Source organism: Leishmania donovani, chromosome 26, assembly GCF_000227135.1.
Source record: "Leishmania donovani BPK282A1 complete genome, chromosome 26".
Classification (NCBI taxonomy): Eukaryota; Euglenozoa; class Kinetoplastea; order Trypanosomatida; family Trypanosomatidae; genus Leishmania; species Leishmania donovani.
The window spans coordinates 139213-153516 of NC_018253.1; the positions used below are offsets into that span (position 1 = coordinate 139213).

Genomic DNA, 14304 nt, shown 5'->3' on the forward strand with positions numbered 1-14304 from the left:
CCCGTGCATGGCCAACCCGGGCTTGCAGCTCGTCAGAAGAATTCAGCGGTAGTCAAACCGATAGACGACACGCTTTTTATGCAGCATGCTGTGCATCTGGATGATCTCGCGCGAGTGCGGGAAGGCCTGCAGGTTCTTGACAGCATTGTCGACCGCCTCTGGAACGTGGTGGTCAACATATAGGGCGAGTGCCAGCAAGTTCTGCGCCGCTGGGCTGTGCGGTTAGCAGTCGGCTAGCAGCACCGCCTGGCTCAGGGAGTGCTTCTCACCGCGGATAATCTTCAGCTGCGCCTGGCACAGCTCATTCAGGCGAGAGTGCGGGTAGAAGTGTAGCATGCGCCGCACCACGTCCTGCCATATGTGCAAAATCTCTTTGATGAGAATCTCGTCCTCCTGTAGCGTTGCGTCCTTCTTGTCCTTGGCCTCCTTGCTGGTGGGGTGCGACAGGCACGCCTTTGCCGCCTCCAGATCGGCTAACAGGAGCTCCTCAAGCAGTGCGAATCCGACGTGGCAGGTAAAGTAGTACATATGGAGCGAGAAGCAGTCGGAGAAGGCAAGCTCGACGGAGCCGGCCAACTCGTCCACCGTGGCGACGGCGCAGCACGCGTCATCCCAGGCGCCGCACAGCTGCCCAGCGTGGTAGAGATACACGGCGCGGTTCATGTGGAACGGGATCATCTGTCGCGTGGAAGCGTGCAGGGGCAGGTCTGACGGGTATAACAGGCAGTGCGCCTCGGACTGCGCCCTGACGCAAATGCCGCCAGCGCAGAGACCGCCGAAGAAGGCAGGCACACCGCAATGTACGCGAGGAGATGCGGCGACAGTGTCACCTCCAGCGCCGATGCGGCGTCCTCCAGCGCGGTGACGGCCATCACCACAACGCGGCGCAGCGTGTCCAGGAGCAGGGCATCATCCTTGTCATTGTCGACGGAACTGCTGCCGCGCGTTCGCAGAGCCTCGGCTCTGTCAAGGGCGGCCTTTGCCATCTGCATCGCCGGCTCCACCATGCCCAGGTGCAAAAGCGTCAGCGCGTGCACCGACTCCGTTAGAGCGTACAGGTCTCTTTGCATGGCAAGCGAAAACGAACGAGGCGAGACAGCGTGTGCGGGCGTCGACGTCACTTCGGCAACGGTGCCTGTGAGGTACGCGGTGGCATTCATGACTGTCTCCTCGGCAGCCGGCAGTGGCAGCCCGAAGAGCGCCAGCGCACACCCGACATGGTAGCTCAGAGAGTCTTCGGCGTAGTCGAGAAGGGCGACCGCGTCCTTGCCAAACTGCAAGCGCTTACCCATCTGCACACTCGACCACGCGTGCTGGAGGAGGGCAAGGCGGCACTGGTACTCCTGCACGCCAGGCACGCCCGCCGCAGCCGGCAGCGATGACCGTCGCGCCGCTGAGTGGGTCGAGTGAATATGGTGACGCAGCAGCGGCCCCGCCTCGCTTTCAGCATCCACGGACATCCGTCGCGCGTCAGCGCGGTGGTGGCTCGCCTCAATCGACTGCGCCATCACCCCGTTTTCTTCCGCCCAGTGCAGAAAGCGCGGCGCCGCCATCATGCAGGTGCGGAAGTGTTGCGTGTGAAAAGCCGCCACCGCCGTGATGAAGAAGACGTCCCGCTCCGCACAATGCGAGAGCAGCAGCGACGCGGCCTCCTAATCAAGAGGGCACACCGCGCCGGTGAAGAGGAGAAAGCGACAAGATGGTCGCGTGCGATGTGCGTGAGCGATGGGAAACGTGCACCATGGCTTGAGTGAAGAAGTCCGCCAGTAATGCCGTCTCTCAATTTCCGAAGAGAGCGAGAGTCCGGGACGACAATGACGTGCGTGTGCGCGGAGAGGGAGAGCGAGAGGGGCAGGGCAGAATTAAGAAGGGCGAGGGCGGGCGAAAAGTGAAAGCACAGGTGATCAGAATAAGGCAATATGTGAGCGGAGAGGAGAGGAGCAGTGGGTGTTGGGGAATGTGGGAAGGGGAGGGCACTCTCGTACAGTGCAGAGGCCTCCATTCACACCCGCGCTTGTGTGTTCGGCTGTGCGGCATCCGGCGTGTCGCCCCCGAGCATATGAGCAGGCGTCGGTCGCTCCCCCTGTCTTTTGTGGCTGTGCGTCCATTGCAGAATGTATGTTGGATGCATGGGTGTGGGGTGTCAGATAGATGTCGTCCTACCGCGGCGTTGCGCCACGTGGCACACAAAGGGCCCCCCTCCCACGACGCTTCTGCGGATGCTGTGGAGGAGGTGCGAGGCAGAAATGGGCGAAAAAGCGCGCACACACACACAGACCCTCACCCGCGTGGCGCGCTGCCCTCATACGGCGGCCCCCTGAAGCCGGCGCTGCATCGCCTCCAACATCTGCGCCATTTCCGCCACACCGGCTTTGGTGCTGTCGTGTCGCTGCAGCTCGCCAAGCAGACCCAGCGCTGCTGAGGCACCCTGCGCGAGAAACACTCGACGCACCAACTCGTACAGTTCCGCACTCGTGCACGATGATGCTGACGCTGTCGCCGCGGCAGCCGGGGAAACTGACATGGCAGTGGGCACAGAAGTGTGTTGTCCGGAAGGTGACGCGACACCGTCGTGCTGCGCCGACAATCCAGCAGACACAGCATGGGCCGCCGGTCCACTCGTGCATGGCGTCTCCTCGGGAACTTTGAGTGGTGCAGCGTTATCGGGCTTCGTGTCATGGACAGCGCTGCCTCCTTCAAGCCACCAATGCCTTCTCGCATGCACCATTGACCGCACCGCAGGACTGCAGTACTCGAGCAGGCCGGCAGCCACCTCAGCCGATACGCCGTACGCCTGCACGACACCCCACACAAAGTCGAAAAGAGGCTGCAGCAAAAGGCCCCACACCTCCCACGCCGTTGCCGTCATCGCCGAAGATGACCTTCGCGCTGCGCCTGCTTCCACCGTCTGAGCCAAGTGGGATGCGCAGGCCTGCAGCGCCGATACGTTACCCACAGCCGCCACGTCCTCCATCGCGTGTCGGAGAAGCTGTGCGCACCCGTGCAAGAACGCCACAATCCGCATAGTGGCCACGACGCCGCCACCACGGGCATCAGGGCAGTCCCTGCCCCTGGCCAGGAGCCCACTCATGCGCAGGGCAGCCGAGAAGCCGGCGACTACGGCGACCGCGCCGGCTGCACTCGCTGCCTCCCCGCAGAAGCACGCGTGCAGAAGAGCGTGCAACGCGTCGTGAAACGCAACTGTAGCCGCGGGGTAGTACAACGCCGCACCGTCCGCATGGGGTCCCCGACCAAGAGCCGCATTCAATGCAGCAGCAGCAGCAGCCGAAGTCGTTCCGTGTTTGTACGGATAGTTCAACTCTAAAAGCGCCGCCTCGAGCGCCGTCTCCAGCGGCGACTCCTCCTCAGATGCGACTGCTGACGGCGACGCCTTGCTGAGGGAAGAAACGGTGGTGCCCTGCACCGCTGTCCTCCACGCACTGACCTCGTTACCACCTGCCATCAGACATGCGTGCGGGAACAGAGCGCTCAGCGCGTGGGCGGTCCACTGAAGCGTCGAGGCGGCCTGGCACGCGCCGCCAGTAGCGGTGCCTGCTCCTCCGGCGATTCCGCTACACTCTTTGGGACAGAGCTGGAACAGCGATGTGCACGACGGCCACACAGACGGGAGGCGCACCGTCACTGTCCACGCGAAACGAGCATCGCCACTACTGCTGATGGCAACGTAAAGAGTGTCGCTGAGGTTCTCGGACGCCACCATCGAGTCCGGCGTGTCGGCGGCAGAAACTGCGCAGACGAGGCGCAGCCGGCTCGACGGATGGGCGAAGGACGGCGGTAGCGACTCGAGAATCGAGGAAGAAATCAGCGGCACCGGCAACAAGGGCGAGATGGCCGCGTCGGAGGCAGCAGCAGCAGACGTCCCCATTGCCGTGAGGGAGAGAAACAGAAGCTGCAGAGGACTCTGCGAATGCGAGCAGTGGACGAAGCGATCGCCGACGGCTGAGGTGACCGTCACCGGGCTCATCGCCGAGGTCATGTCCCACGGCTCAGCTGCACCCGCGCTGCTGTGCCGGCACAGCAGCAAGAAACCGGCATGACCACCGCATGCCACGTACTGTACGTCATGGAGAGCGTGTGAGGAATCCAGCTTCACTGCGGTGGTGAGAGTCGGTTCCGCGTCACCGTGCTCCCCCATCGCGCCTGTGCCTGTGGGAACGCTCGCCACGCAGAGCTGCGAATCTGTTCTGAGCAGCCACACACCGCGGTTAGGGCTCATGGCCAGCACCGAAGAGGGACGGTGCCGGCGACGGCGACGGCCTCCCTCACCCAAGACGAGCACGCCCGATACAGCGACAGACGGTGTTGTGGCGAGCGTGAGCGCCCTTTCCATCCATGGAGAGTGGCGCCACCGGTCGGCAAATCCCCACGGCGGTGCGACGAGGAGCGCGCCGCCGCAGACATAATCACCGGGTCGAGAGACTGCAATGGATTCTGCGGCTGCGGAAGCGTCAAGCTTCGAGAACAGCAGACGAGTTCCGACGCAGCATGTGTAGACGACAGTCATAGATGGGTCTTCTTTGCCCGCCAAAGTCAGCGCTTCGTGCGCCCCGTCGGCCATGAAAAGCTCAAACACCAGTATGTGGCCTCCGCTGGTGTAGAGCACGAGCTCCGAGACGACAGGACGGCAGTACGGCGCTCGACTGGCGCCGCGTGCGGGGGACCTCAGACGATGCCACGCCCCTGTGACGCGGCAACGCAGCAGAGACCGAAGGACGCGCCGTCGAGCTGGCGCACCGCGCAGCCCAAGATGAAGGAGCAGCGGCTGCAGCGCACCACTTTGCTGCTCTCCATCGTGCAGGGAGAGATAGCTCCCGCGCAATACCAGCGTCGCCGAGGCACCGCTGTCCTCGGTGAACGCACACGCAGATAGCGCAGCGTCGTGAATGAACGTATCGGCCAGCAGCACAGCTGCGTCCCCCATTGGCATCAGCGCCACGCGCTGCATGCTCTCGCTGACGAAGCGCAGCGATGCATGGTAGGCCACTCTATACTTCTTGTGCCGCCTGCTGACCGTAGGGCGCAGCAGTACGAGCGCACGACGGCACCGCTGCGGAAATCGAACGATAAGGGCGACAGTCGGCAGGCTCCTGGCCACACACGCCGACCTCATCTCACTGAGGACCGCAAGATACTCAGGGGCGCAGCAGACCGCGTGCGCGGAGCAACAATTCGCCTCTGCAGCACTCGCAATCGCCGTCTCCATGGCTCGGCCGCCAGTGCTACCGACGGTGCTGCTCTGAGCACCCCTGCCTCGCGCACTTTGGCCTGACCACACGCTTGACAAGTTGGCAGCTTTCACACGAGTGCTGCAGGTGCTCACATCCGTGGCGACAACGTCCGCAGGAGAGAGCGGTAGTGTGATGAGTCCGTCGTGTAGCTCACAAAGGTCACGAGCGTTACAGCAGGTGACGCGCGCGAAGTGCGGTTCCGACTTTTTCACGGTGACGCCATGGCATCCACCTAGGAAATCGGCAAACCTGCCTCGTGAGAGAGAAGGATGCACCTGGATGAGCACGTCCAACGTGCACGTCACTGTCGCAGAGAGCCAAGCGGGAGCGCCAGCACCACAAGAAATGCTCGCTGCGGTGGTGTCGTGTGCTTCGTTGGCAGATGGCGCCGCTTCGCAGGAACACGCACTTGAGGCAACGCAGAGCAGGGTGGCTTCTTTCAGTGACGGGTCGCCAGACGGAACGGATCCGAGGGCATGATAGAGGTCGCACGGACCTGTTTCTACCGCGATAGTCTCCATCAGGCTTGAGCTACGCGGCCACGTACACAAGGGAGGTTTGGTTGCGTCTCTGCGCGTGCATAAAGGAGGGGTCTATGATGACGGTGGCGGCAGCACTGCTTCCGTGGCGGTTATGTGGTCACTCTTGATGCGCAAAGCATGTACCTCTTCTATGTGCGTTTGTGGATTGTAGGTATGCCTGTGTGTGTGTGTGTGTGTGTGTGTGTGTGTGTTGGGGGCGGGGGGGAGGGGTCGATTGCTGTATCTCAGCAGAGGTGAGGGAAGCACATCCACAGCAGCACGCACGCACACACACACAAACACCAACGCAAGGGAGACAAGAGGGGGCGAGAAAAGTGCAACAGCACAGTCACGTTGCATCGACACGTGGGGCGCGCGAGGATGCAGAAGTCTGTCAGTCACTGTATTTGTGGGCGGGTGTGTATATCTCGCTCTCACGGCGGCACACGACCAAACGTAAAACAAGAGGCGGCCAATAGGAGAAGGAAACCGCAGTAGCAGTTGCCATCGCAACGGCACAGCGAACGTGTAAGGAGGAGGGAGTCCAAAAAAAAAAGGGAGAGAGAGATAGCATCACACGGGTCGGTGCAAGGGATCTGTACACACCTTCACATTATGCGCGGACAGGTAGTCCCTGAATCCCACCCGACTACCCTGGTAGGGCATCACTATACAGGTCGACGGCATCCTCCCTACGCTCTCCTCTCGCCGATTTCTCGCACCGTGAGAGAGAGACGTCTGTATTCTCTGTTCGGTTGTCATCGCTGTCGCCCACACGTTGTGCTACAGCCCTTCTTCTTGTGCGATCAGACTTCTGCGTTGGGCGAGAAGGGCAGGGGAGGGGAGGCTGAGGAGAGGACTGTAGCAAGCTATGAGGGGCAGCAGGGCGCGGAGCCGGCCAGCGAGTTGGTCAGAGCGAAGCGCCCATTCGTCGGATGGCTCACTGCAGGATGCCCCTCCCTCTCTCCGATCAACGCGTGGGGCGCTCACGCCCTCGTCTCTCTCTCGCTCTTCCTCCTCACATCGCACATGCAAAACCCGAACAGAAAACGAAGGCAAAAATGCAGAGAGGAAGACCCCGCACAGCAAGAGAACGCGCGCCAGACGCAAGCGCACCCGTGAGAACTATTCGTGATTTTGGTATCGCTGCTGCTGTCCGCTGCTGCGACCGAGGCAACATCACGCTGCAGCACAAGGTATATGAGAAGAGACAAGAAAGAACAGTGAGAGGGCGTGGGAAAGATGCGGACAGGCGCAGCGTCACGAAGTTAGGCAGGACGGCTATGGGAGGTCAACAGTGCAGTGCAAGGAAACACAAGCCGCTCCAGCCGTGAGCGGCGCGTGGCCCTCATGTGCTCGCCAGGCCAGTCTCAAGCGACAGGGAGCAGATACCCACACATCCGATCTCACCTGCATGCACATGCAAGCCCTCACACGGCCCACCTGCCCCTCCTTTCGAGCGGTGCTCCCGTCCATCATTCTTCACCCACACACTTCAGCTTTCCGCCCACTGGCTTAAGGGCTGACAGCCTGCAGAATAACGTCAGTGTTATAGTTATCCACATCAAGGATGCGCCGCCCCACGTCGCGCAGCCACGTCCGCAGGTTGGTCAACCGGTTCCTATCCACCACCCACGCGTCCAGCGGCAGGCGCAGTCTACCAGCGAACGCCTCGCCGCTAAAGGGCTCCCGCCTTGTATGCGCCTGCATGAGTTCCGTCATGGACTCCACGCCCCACTTCTGCTGCATATACGCGTACTGCACCCCGGCATAGAAGGCCTTGCGGCAGTCACGTTGAAGGGCCTTGCCTTTCGGGGACAGCGTCGGCCCCGTAGCTGCCTTGCGAAGCCCCCCCAATGGACCCTCTGCATTGCCATCGCCGTCGACGTCGCTCATGGCTTGGTTGACGCAGTCGAGGTCGAAGGAGATGACCTGGTCGTTCATCGCAGCGTTGTGGTCTTCAACGAAGCCGAGCAGGTGGGCACGCCAGCGGTAGTCCGTATCATCGTAAAGGATAGGAAAGAAATTCTCGTCAAAGAAGCCGACCGTCAGCACAGCCAGGCGGGTAAGGAAGACGCTCGTGTACTCGCCGCGGCTGTTGGCGAACATGAAGGAAGTGTGCCCCACCATCAGCTCCGCGCGCCTGGACGGGGTCATGTACCGAACACGGTCCGGCAACAGCGCGGACGTGACGACAACCGGTTTGCGGTCATGTTGCTGGGGCAGCGGGGTACCCGGCAGAAGCGGCGTGCGCAAGCCGTCGGGCTGCCGGATCAGCGGCGTGTACTCGTTTGGCTCTGTCGCAACCTCCTTCTCCAGAGCATCGATCATATCCGTGTCCCTCGCTGTCGTCTTGTAGGCGCGTGCCACAGCCTGTTCAAGCGACGAGAACAAGAAGCGCACGTCGTTGTGCACAATGTGGAGAAAGGGCACCTCGCTGAACGGGTGGCTGAGGGCCTCACGCAGACCGGCATTGACGGCGCCGGCGAAGCCAATGTTGTCGGGGAACTGGAGAACCGTCAGACGCGTCGTGAAGGCGAACACGCGGCGCAGCAGGCGGAAAAACGGCGTCACCTCTGGCGTGTCGCCGTTTTGGGCGAGTACAATGTAGCGGTACGGCATCGTCAAGTTGCAGATGAGCGCCTTGAGATCCTGCGTGTTCTCCAGGGTGACAGAGATGAGAAAGGGTGCGTACCGGTCGGAGGCGAGATCGTGCCGCTCCACCTCTACTCCCGTGTCGGGGCTGACGGAGAGACGGGTGGCAAGACAGCGCGCGAACTCCACAAACGAGATACGGCGCTCGTAAGGGCGGAGCGGAAAGACATCGAGGGCATCGAGTTGCACGAGCTCTGCCGCGTATCGGCTGTGTAACTCGACTGAGTCGCGCTGTGGTCTTTCCGTGGGTGGTGGAGCGTCGGAGATGGTGTGCGTGTTCCCCGTTGGGGCCTCTACCGTGGCATGCGCGGCATTGCTCCCCTCGTCCACAGCGGGACGCGGCAGCGGTGCCGCGGTGTTGATAGAAGTGAGAGTGTCAGGAGGGGCGTCGGTGAAGGCGAGAGTGGAGCTTGGCGCCCCTGATGTTGCCTGCTCAGTCCATCGAGGCGCCAGCGACGAGGGCGGCGCTGGCGCCATCGAAACCGTGGGCTGTGTTACATCGCTTGAGGAGGTGTGAGGCAGCACGAAGAGGCCGAGCGCAAGGCACACTAGCAAGCACACACCGCCTAGAAGAAATGATCGCCGATGGCGCTTCTCGTAACGCAGTCCACGGCGTGCGGGGTGTAATCTGCCGTTCATCGCTGCATTTACATAGGCACGGAGATGCGCACGCTCGTCTTGAGGTTGCTTCTTGTCGGCGCCCCGCAAAGCCCAAAAAGGGGGGAAGGAGGGGGTGCAGCAAGGAGTCGGCGCGCTGAGCCGTGCTGTCGAGAAGGAGATATGATGGCGGAAAACAGCGAGAAGTGACGAGATGGGAATACATTATCTAAAGGCGGCAAGAGGCACAGACAGGCAGACGGAGGACCACCTCAGCATACCGCACAGAAACACGGGGGAGGGGGGCAGTTGGAAGTGCCTACTATTGACCGTGGGCCACCACACGCGACGCACGTGCCTGCAGGTGCGCAGATGCAGCGCATAGCACCGAGCCTGCGCCGCGGCATGAGAGAAAATAAGAAAGCAGCGTTCTAGAGTCACCGGTCATCCCCGCGTTGCACACGCAGTGGCACTTTACATGCTTGAGTACGCGTAAGTTGGCATGGAGGGAAAGGATGAAGAAGAAGCGCCGACTCGGCGTGCCGTCCCTGCGTGCGACACGACGATGGGAGCATCAGCGGCTCACACGCACGCATACATGACAAGACACGCGCGACTACGCAACGACACGGGCAGGGGACGTGTATGGCAAACAACGGGAACAGGGAGAGGGAGAGAGAGATACGTTAGAGAAGATACCTTCTATGAGACACAAACGCAGAACCAAGAGAGGAGGAGGGGGGGGGCGACAAGACGGAGAGTCCACGCACACGCACACGCACATTGGCGCACGCATGTAGAAGACGCAAGAGGGAGAGCCGTCGTTGTGGCGGAGGCAGCGCATGTACAATACAGAGCGGCAATGCGCGCAGACGTCAGAATAGGGCTGACGAGAGCGAGACGAGTGTGTACGTGTATCTATGAGAGAGCGAGGGAGGGAAAGCGGTAACGCGCTCAAAAGACAACGATCAAAAACATCCGCCAACACGCAGATGTGTGCACGAGTGCGCAGCCAGCCGGGGGTGGGGGTGGGTGAGAGGGAAGGCAAAGGGTGTGTGGAGATGCGCTGCGCTCACTCTCGATGAGCGAAACCCTGCAGCTGCACGCGACAACGGTGGGCACGGCAGAGCAGAGACGGCGCCCTTATCGCTGTGGCTGGGCCTCCTGCTGCTGTTTCCGCACCGCCTTCTCCTTTAGCAAGCGGTCGTAAAAGACTTGGTTCACCGGCACCGCCGCCCATGAAGTGCCGACAAAGACTCTGTGCGCCACCGCCGTCTCCACGCGGGCCAACACCGCCGGGCTGGAGGACTCATGCGCGACGAAGACGTAAAGAGCGTTGCCGGGGTGTGCAAAGGTGTCGAGCGGCTCCGCCTGCGCATCCCACTGCTGTGCCGTCACGCCGACCATCGTCAGACCACGACGATCCGCCAGGACGGTGGAAGAGGCGACAACGTCGTCCGTGAACTCCACAGTCAGCGACGGTGGCGCCTCAAGCAGCCCGTCCACGTCACGAAGGGCAGACGGCAGCACGACAACACTGCAGCCGTAGCGCACGGCAGCTATGAAAGCCGCGTTTGCCTCCCGCACATCGGCCACTCCTGCCATCGCAGCCACGACTTCACCGCGCAGGGGAGAGTCCTTCACGGAGACGAGTCGACCCGCCCTGCTGACCTCAGGGAGCGCCTGAGGCATACGCGGAAGTGGCGACACTGACGGGGAAGCAGCAGGCAGTGCTGTTCCGGGTGTTTCGCCCGCTGGTTTGTGGTTGCCCTCTGCAGGCCGCGGCGACGGAGACACCGACACCAGTGACGAGTGTGCTACGTCAACATCAACGTCCGCATCAAGCACCTTGCCACCCTCCTCGCTATCCTGCGGCACCGCGGCATCAGCGATGTGGCGGTGCGTCTGCGGCACCTGCGTCGTCGAGCGGGAGCGGTCGTGCGAGTCGCCGAGGTAGTCGCCCGGCGAGCTGGGAGAAACGCCGTCGGTGTCCGACGCACCCACACGCGGCACTACAGGGGATACGCTTGTAATGGTAGCAATGTTGACCGGTGGTACTACGAAAGGCGCCGGCTGCGCGTTTGAGTCGTCGCCGGTGGCGCTGTGGCGGCTCATCGTGGCAGACGCCGTTCCGCGCGAGGTTGGTAGCATATTCATTGACGCCGACTGCGCGCTCAAGTTCCCCGCTGAGGACGACAGTGCCTGGATCGGACTGGCGTCCATGATCAGCGACGGGCGTGCCGGTGACGGGGTCTTCACGTGTGTGGGGGCAGCATCAACATCTTCAGCGTCCTGCCGTGGTCGCAGTATCTCCGTCAGGTTTGCGGAATTGGGCCGCACATGCTGCGCCACCTTAAAGACGACTATGGAGAAGATAGGCAGAAAGAGCGCCACCGGGATCGCTGGCCCTGTCTTCTGCCACGACTGCCACACCTCCTGCACTCCGGAGTTCATCTGCTCTGCCATGGTGGCCGCCGCCGCGGCAGCGGACTCCCGCTCCTGTCTCTGCATCACCTCCGAGAGCACTGGGATGCCGTGACGGCGCAGCATCCACGCAGCCGGCACCTCCATCAAGCTCGGCAGCGAAGCTCGCACATCGCGCAGCCACTCCGGCACGTTGAGGTACCCCGACGGCAGGCTCGAACAGGCACCGGCGCCGCTCGCAGCACTACCCGGGTAGGCGCCTAAGGAGGAATCGGCGATGCTCGCGCCGCTGTCAACGAAGCGCTTCGCAAAGGTTGTGGCTAGTCGGCAGATGCTCCCGACCGCGCCGCTGCCGGCGGTGGCGAAGGCGAAGTAGTAGAGTGGACGCCGCAGGAAGCGTAGCGTGGACCGCATGCTCACCACGTATTCGTTCTCGTAGTAGAGCGAGGCGAAGGTCGAGCTCAGCTCCGACTGTGGGGAGCGCAGCGCAGAGTCGCCGTAGGACAGGGAGCCGTAAATGCTCGAGTAGTCCTCGTCGTCGTAGCTGAACGAGTTGGATGCAGCTCCGCCGTTCGAATAGTAGCTGGCGGTGCCGGTGTAGTCCTCCGAGTGCACATGCATGCCGCTCGTGCGCGAGTGGGAAACATAGGTGCGACTGACGGAGCTGTAGTCGAGTGAGGAGGCGGCGTCTTCGGAGATCTGGCTGGACGGGTCGTAGTCGCCATCGTCCTCCTCGTCGGAGTAAATAGACATTGAGCTCTCCTCTATATCAAGCGGGATGGAGTCGTTGAGGGAACCGACCCCCGCGCCATCCTTGGCTTTGCTCATGGTTGGAGTGGCGAGCCCGGTTTGTCTGGGTGTCTGCTTTTCCTTTCTCGCGCTCAGCGAAGGAGGAGTGTGACGAGTGTAGACGCGGTCGAGCTTGTGCGGCTCGCGGCTGCGCAGTGGCTGCTCGGTATGCGTGTGAGATCCCTCCCACGTACGCCAGTACACACTGACGGGAAGACGAGTGTGGGGTTGGAATCCTCTCCGCACACAAAGGCAGCGACGGTGTGCGTCTTTGTGTTCGTGTTCGCGTTCGCGTAACCCCTCCGTGCGCGAATATCTCTAATCCGCGATGCGCAGAGCCGAGAAATAACTACACACACACAACTATATCTATATATATATGTGTGTGTGTGCGAGCAGTGAAGAGGCAGATCAGGGGGAGGAAGTGGCACTTGGGACGCTGGAAAGGGTTCGTTGTTCACGTATGTGTGTGTGTGTGTGTTTTGCCGTGCATCCACACGCACGCACGCAAACACGAAAAGGGAAGGAGACGCGCGAGGATGGGGTCAGGGGAGTGCGAAGCGCACGAAAGCCGCTGACAAGCACTCTCCATGTTGCGTGGTACGCTCATCTTAGAGCGCACCTCTCACTCGAGAGCATGCCCCCTCCTCCTCATCCTCCACACCTCGACATCACGCACCATTAAGGCATGCACACGCGCTCAGGTTCAGGAGATGCGGTGGCACACGTGAGCGCAACTTCCCGTGCCTCTCTCCGCGCGTCCCACGCGTCCACAGAGAGGTGCGCTGCTCCCCATTCACATAAATGGTCTATGTACGCCCGGATGCATGTGCGTAGATCTTATTTTGCATGGTTTGTTCTTGGGGGAGAGAAGGGCTCTCTCCCTCCGCTTCCTTCGTAGAAAACAAGCGTTCAAGTGTACACACACGCACACGAGTGGGAGCGCCGCACTGGTAGGGAGCACGCGCTCACTGGAAACAGCATCGCCTCCACGGCACCGTATACACGGATCGCCGGTAATAACAGCAGCTGAAGCGCCGTCGGCCTCGCACCGGATTCGAGGCGACCCGCTCTCCCGCGCTCTCCGCATCCGTGGCTACTGTGTGCACTCCTCCACCTTTCGTAAAAGTTCCGTGTACACTGCCGTGCTGTGAATCTGCGGGACGAGAGAAAGCAAGCCGCCCGTAAAGTGCCCCTTCGCCCGACTCCCAATAAGCGTCAGGATCGACCCGCCAGGCTCCATCAGCTGCACCACCACAGCATCGTGGTACTGAGCGGTGATGTACGTAGGGGTACCGAGCTGCAGCTGCTCGAGATTTTGGAAGTAACGCGCGCCACTCACGGTGACGTTGCTCTCCATTGGCAGCTCGTCCTCCTGTCCATCACCGCTGCCGCTGACGCCGTTCACATCGCCGCCCATCGCGCCTGGCGTGCCGAAGCAGGCGAGAATCGTGTTGCCCTGCTTGTCAGACACCACCACCTGAGTCAAGAGGCACATGTGGATGAGCTGGTTAAAGTACTGCTCTACCGCAGTGCCCGGGGCGTCCATCGCGGCGGCGATGCACACGGAAACGGTGCCGGCGTTGCTGAGAAGTTGGCAGAGAGAAAATAGGAAGGGAAGAAAGGACGAGAGACTGAGATGATGCTCTCGGTATACTGCGCGGAAGTGTTCGCGCAAGTGTGGGGGCGCACACACACACGCAATGAGTCAACGAGGCAAACGCCTCCGGGTGATGCTGCTCTGCGCTGAAGGTGGCATGGAGGCAAGAGGGCGAGAGAGGGAGGGGGAGATGCACATGCAGGCGCCCACGCGGAGGGTGAGGAGCAGGAGGAGGAGAGAAGCAGTCAGGCGTGTGCGCTGAGATGTAGAGACGAACGGCAGGAGGGAGGCAGGCAGGAAGGCCAGCGAGGCAACGGCAGTGCCTGTGCGCACGCTGACCCTTACGGGCACACGTGCTGTCCTCTGCGCGCACGTTCTGATAGGCAGACTCAGAGAGGAGAAAAAGAGAGATGTGGCAAGTCGCCTTCTTCCCTTTCGCGTGTTGCTTCGCACGTCCTCTTGCCGTCTC

General features: G+C 61.8%; 4 protein-coding genes and 1 pseudogene across 4 annotated transcripts, besides 1 other annotated feature; all 5 read right to left on the reverse strand.

The window, feature by feature from the left end:
* Positions 1-674: 674 nt before the first annotated feature.
* On the reverse strand, positions 675-1556 carry LDBPK_260500 (annotated as a pseudogene).
* Positions 675-1556: a sequence feature.
* A 746-nt stretch (positions 1557-2302) lies between these two features.
* Positions 2303-5770, reverse strand: LDBPK_260510 (hypothetical protein, conserved; the record flags this gene model as incomplete). The annotated part of the gene is made up of 1 exon (XM_003861591.1): positions 2303-5770. The coding sequence occupies one exon, from the start codon at positions 5768-5770 to the stop codon at positions 2303-2305; it is 3468 nt and encodes a 1155-aa protein (XP_003861639.1).
* Positions 5771-7285: 1515 nt separating this feature from the next.
* LDBPK_260520 (galactofuranosyltransferase lpg1-like protein) lies at positions 7286-8902 on the reverse strand (the record flags this gene model as incomplete). The annotated part of the gene is made up of 1 exon (XM_003861592.1): positions 7286-8902. The coding sequence occupies one exon, from the start codon at positions 8900-8902 to the stop codon at positions 7286-7288; it is 1617 nt and encodes a 538-aa protein (XP_003861640.1).
* A 1263-nt stretch (positions 8903-10165) lies between these two features.
* Positions 10166-12274, reverse strand: LDBPK_260530 (hypothetical protein, conserved; the record flags this gene model as incomplete). Its single annotated transcript, XM_003861593.1, has 1 exon — positions 10166-12274. One exon carries the CDS (start codon positions 12272-12274, stop codon positions 10166-10168), a length of 2109 nt encoding a protein of 702 aa, XP_003861641.1.
* A 1057-nt stretch (positions 12275-13331) lies between these two features.
* On the reverse strand, positions 13332-13784 carry LDBPK_260540 (hypothetical protein, conserved; the record flags this gene model as incomplete). Its single annotated transcript, XM_003861594.1, has 1 exon — positions 13332-13784. The coding sequence occupies one exon, from the start codon at positions 13782-13784 to the stop codon at positions 13332-13334; it is 453 nt and encodes a 150-aa protein (XP_003861642.1).
* Positions 13785-14304: the final 520 nt, after the last annotated feature.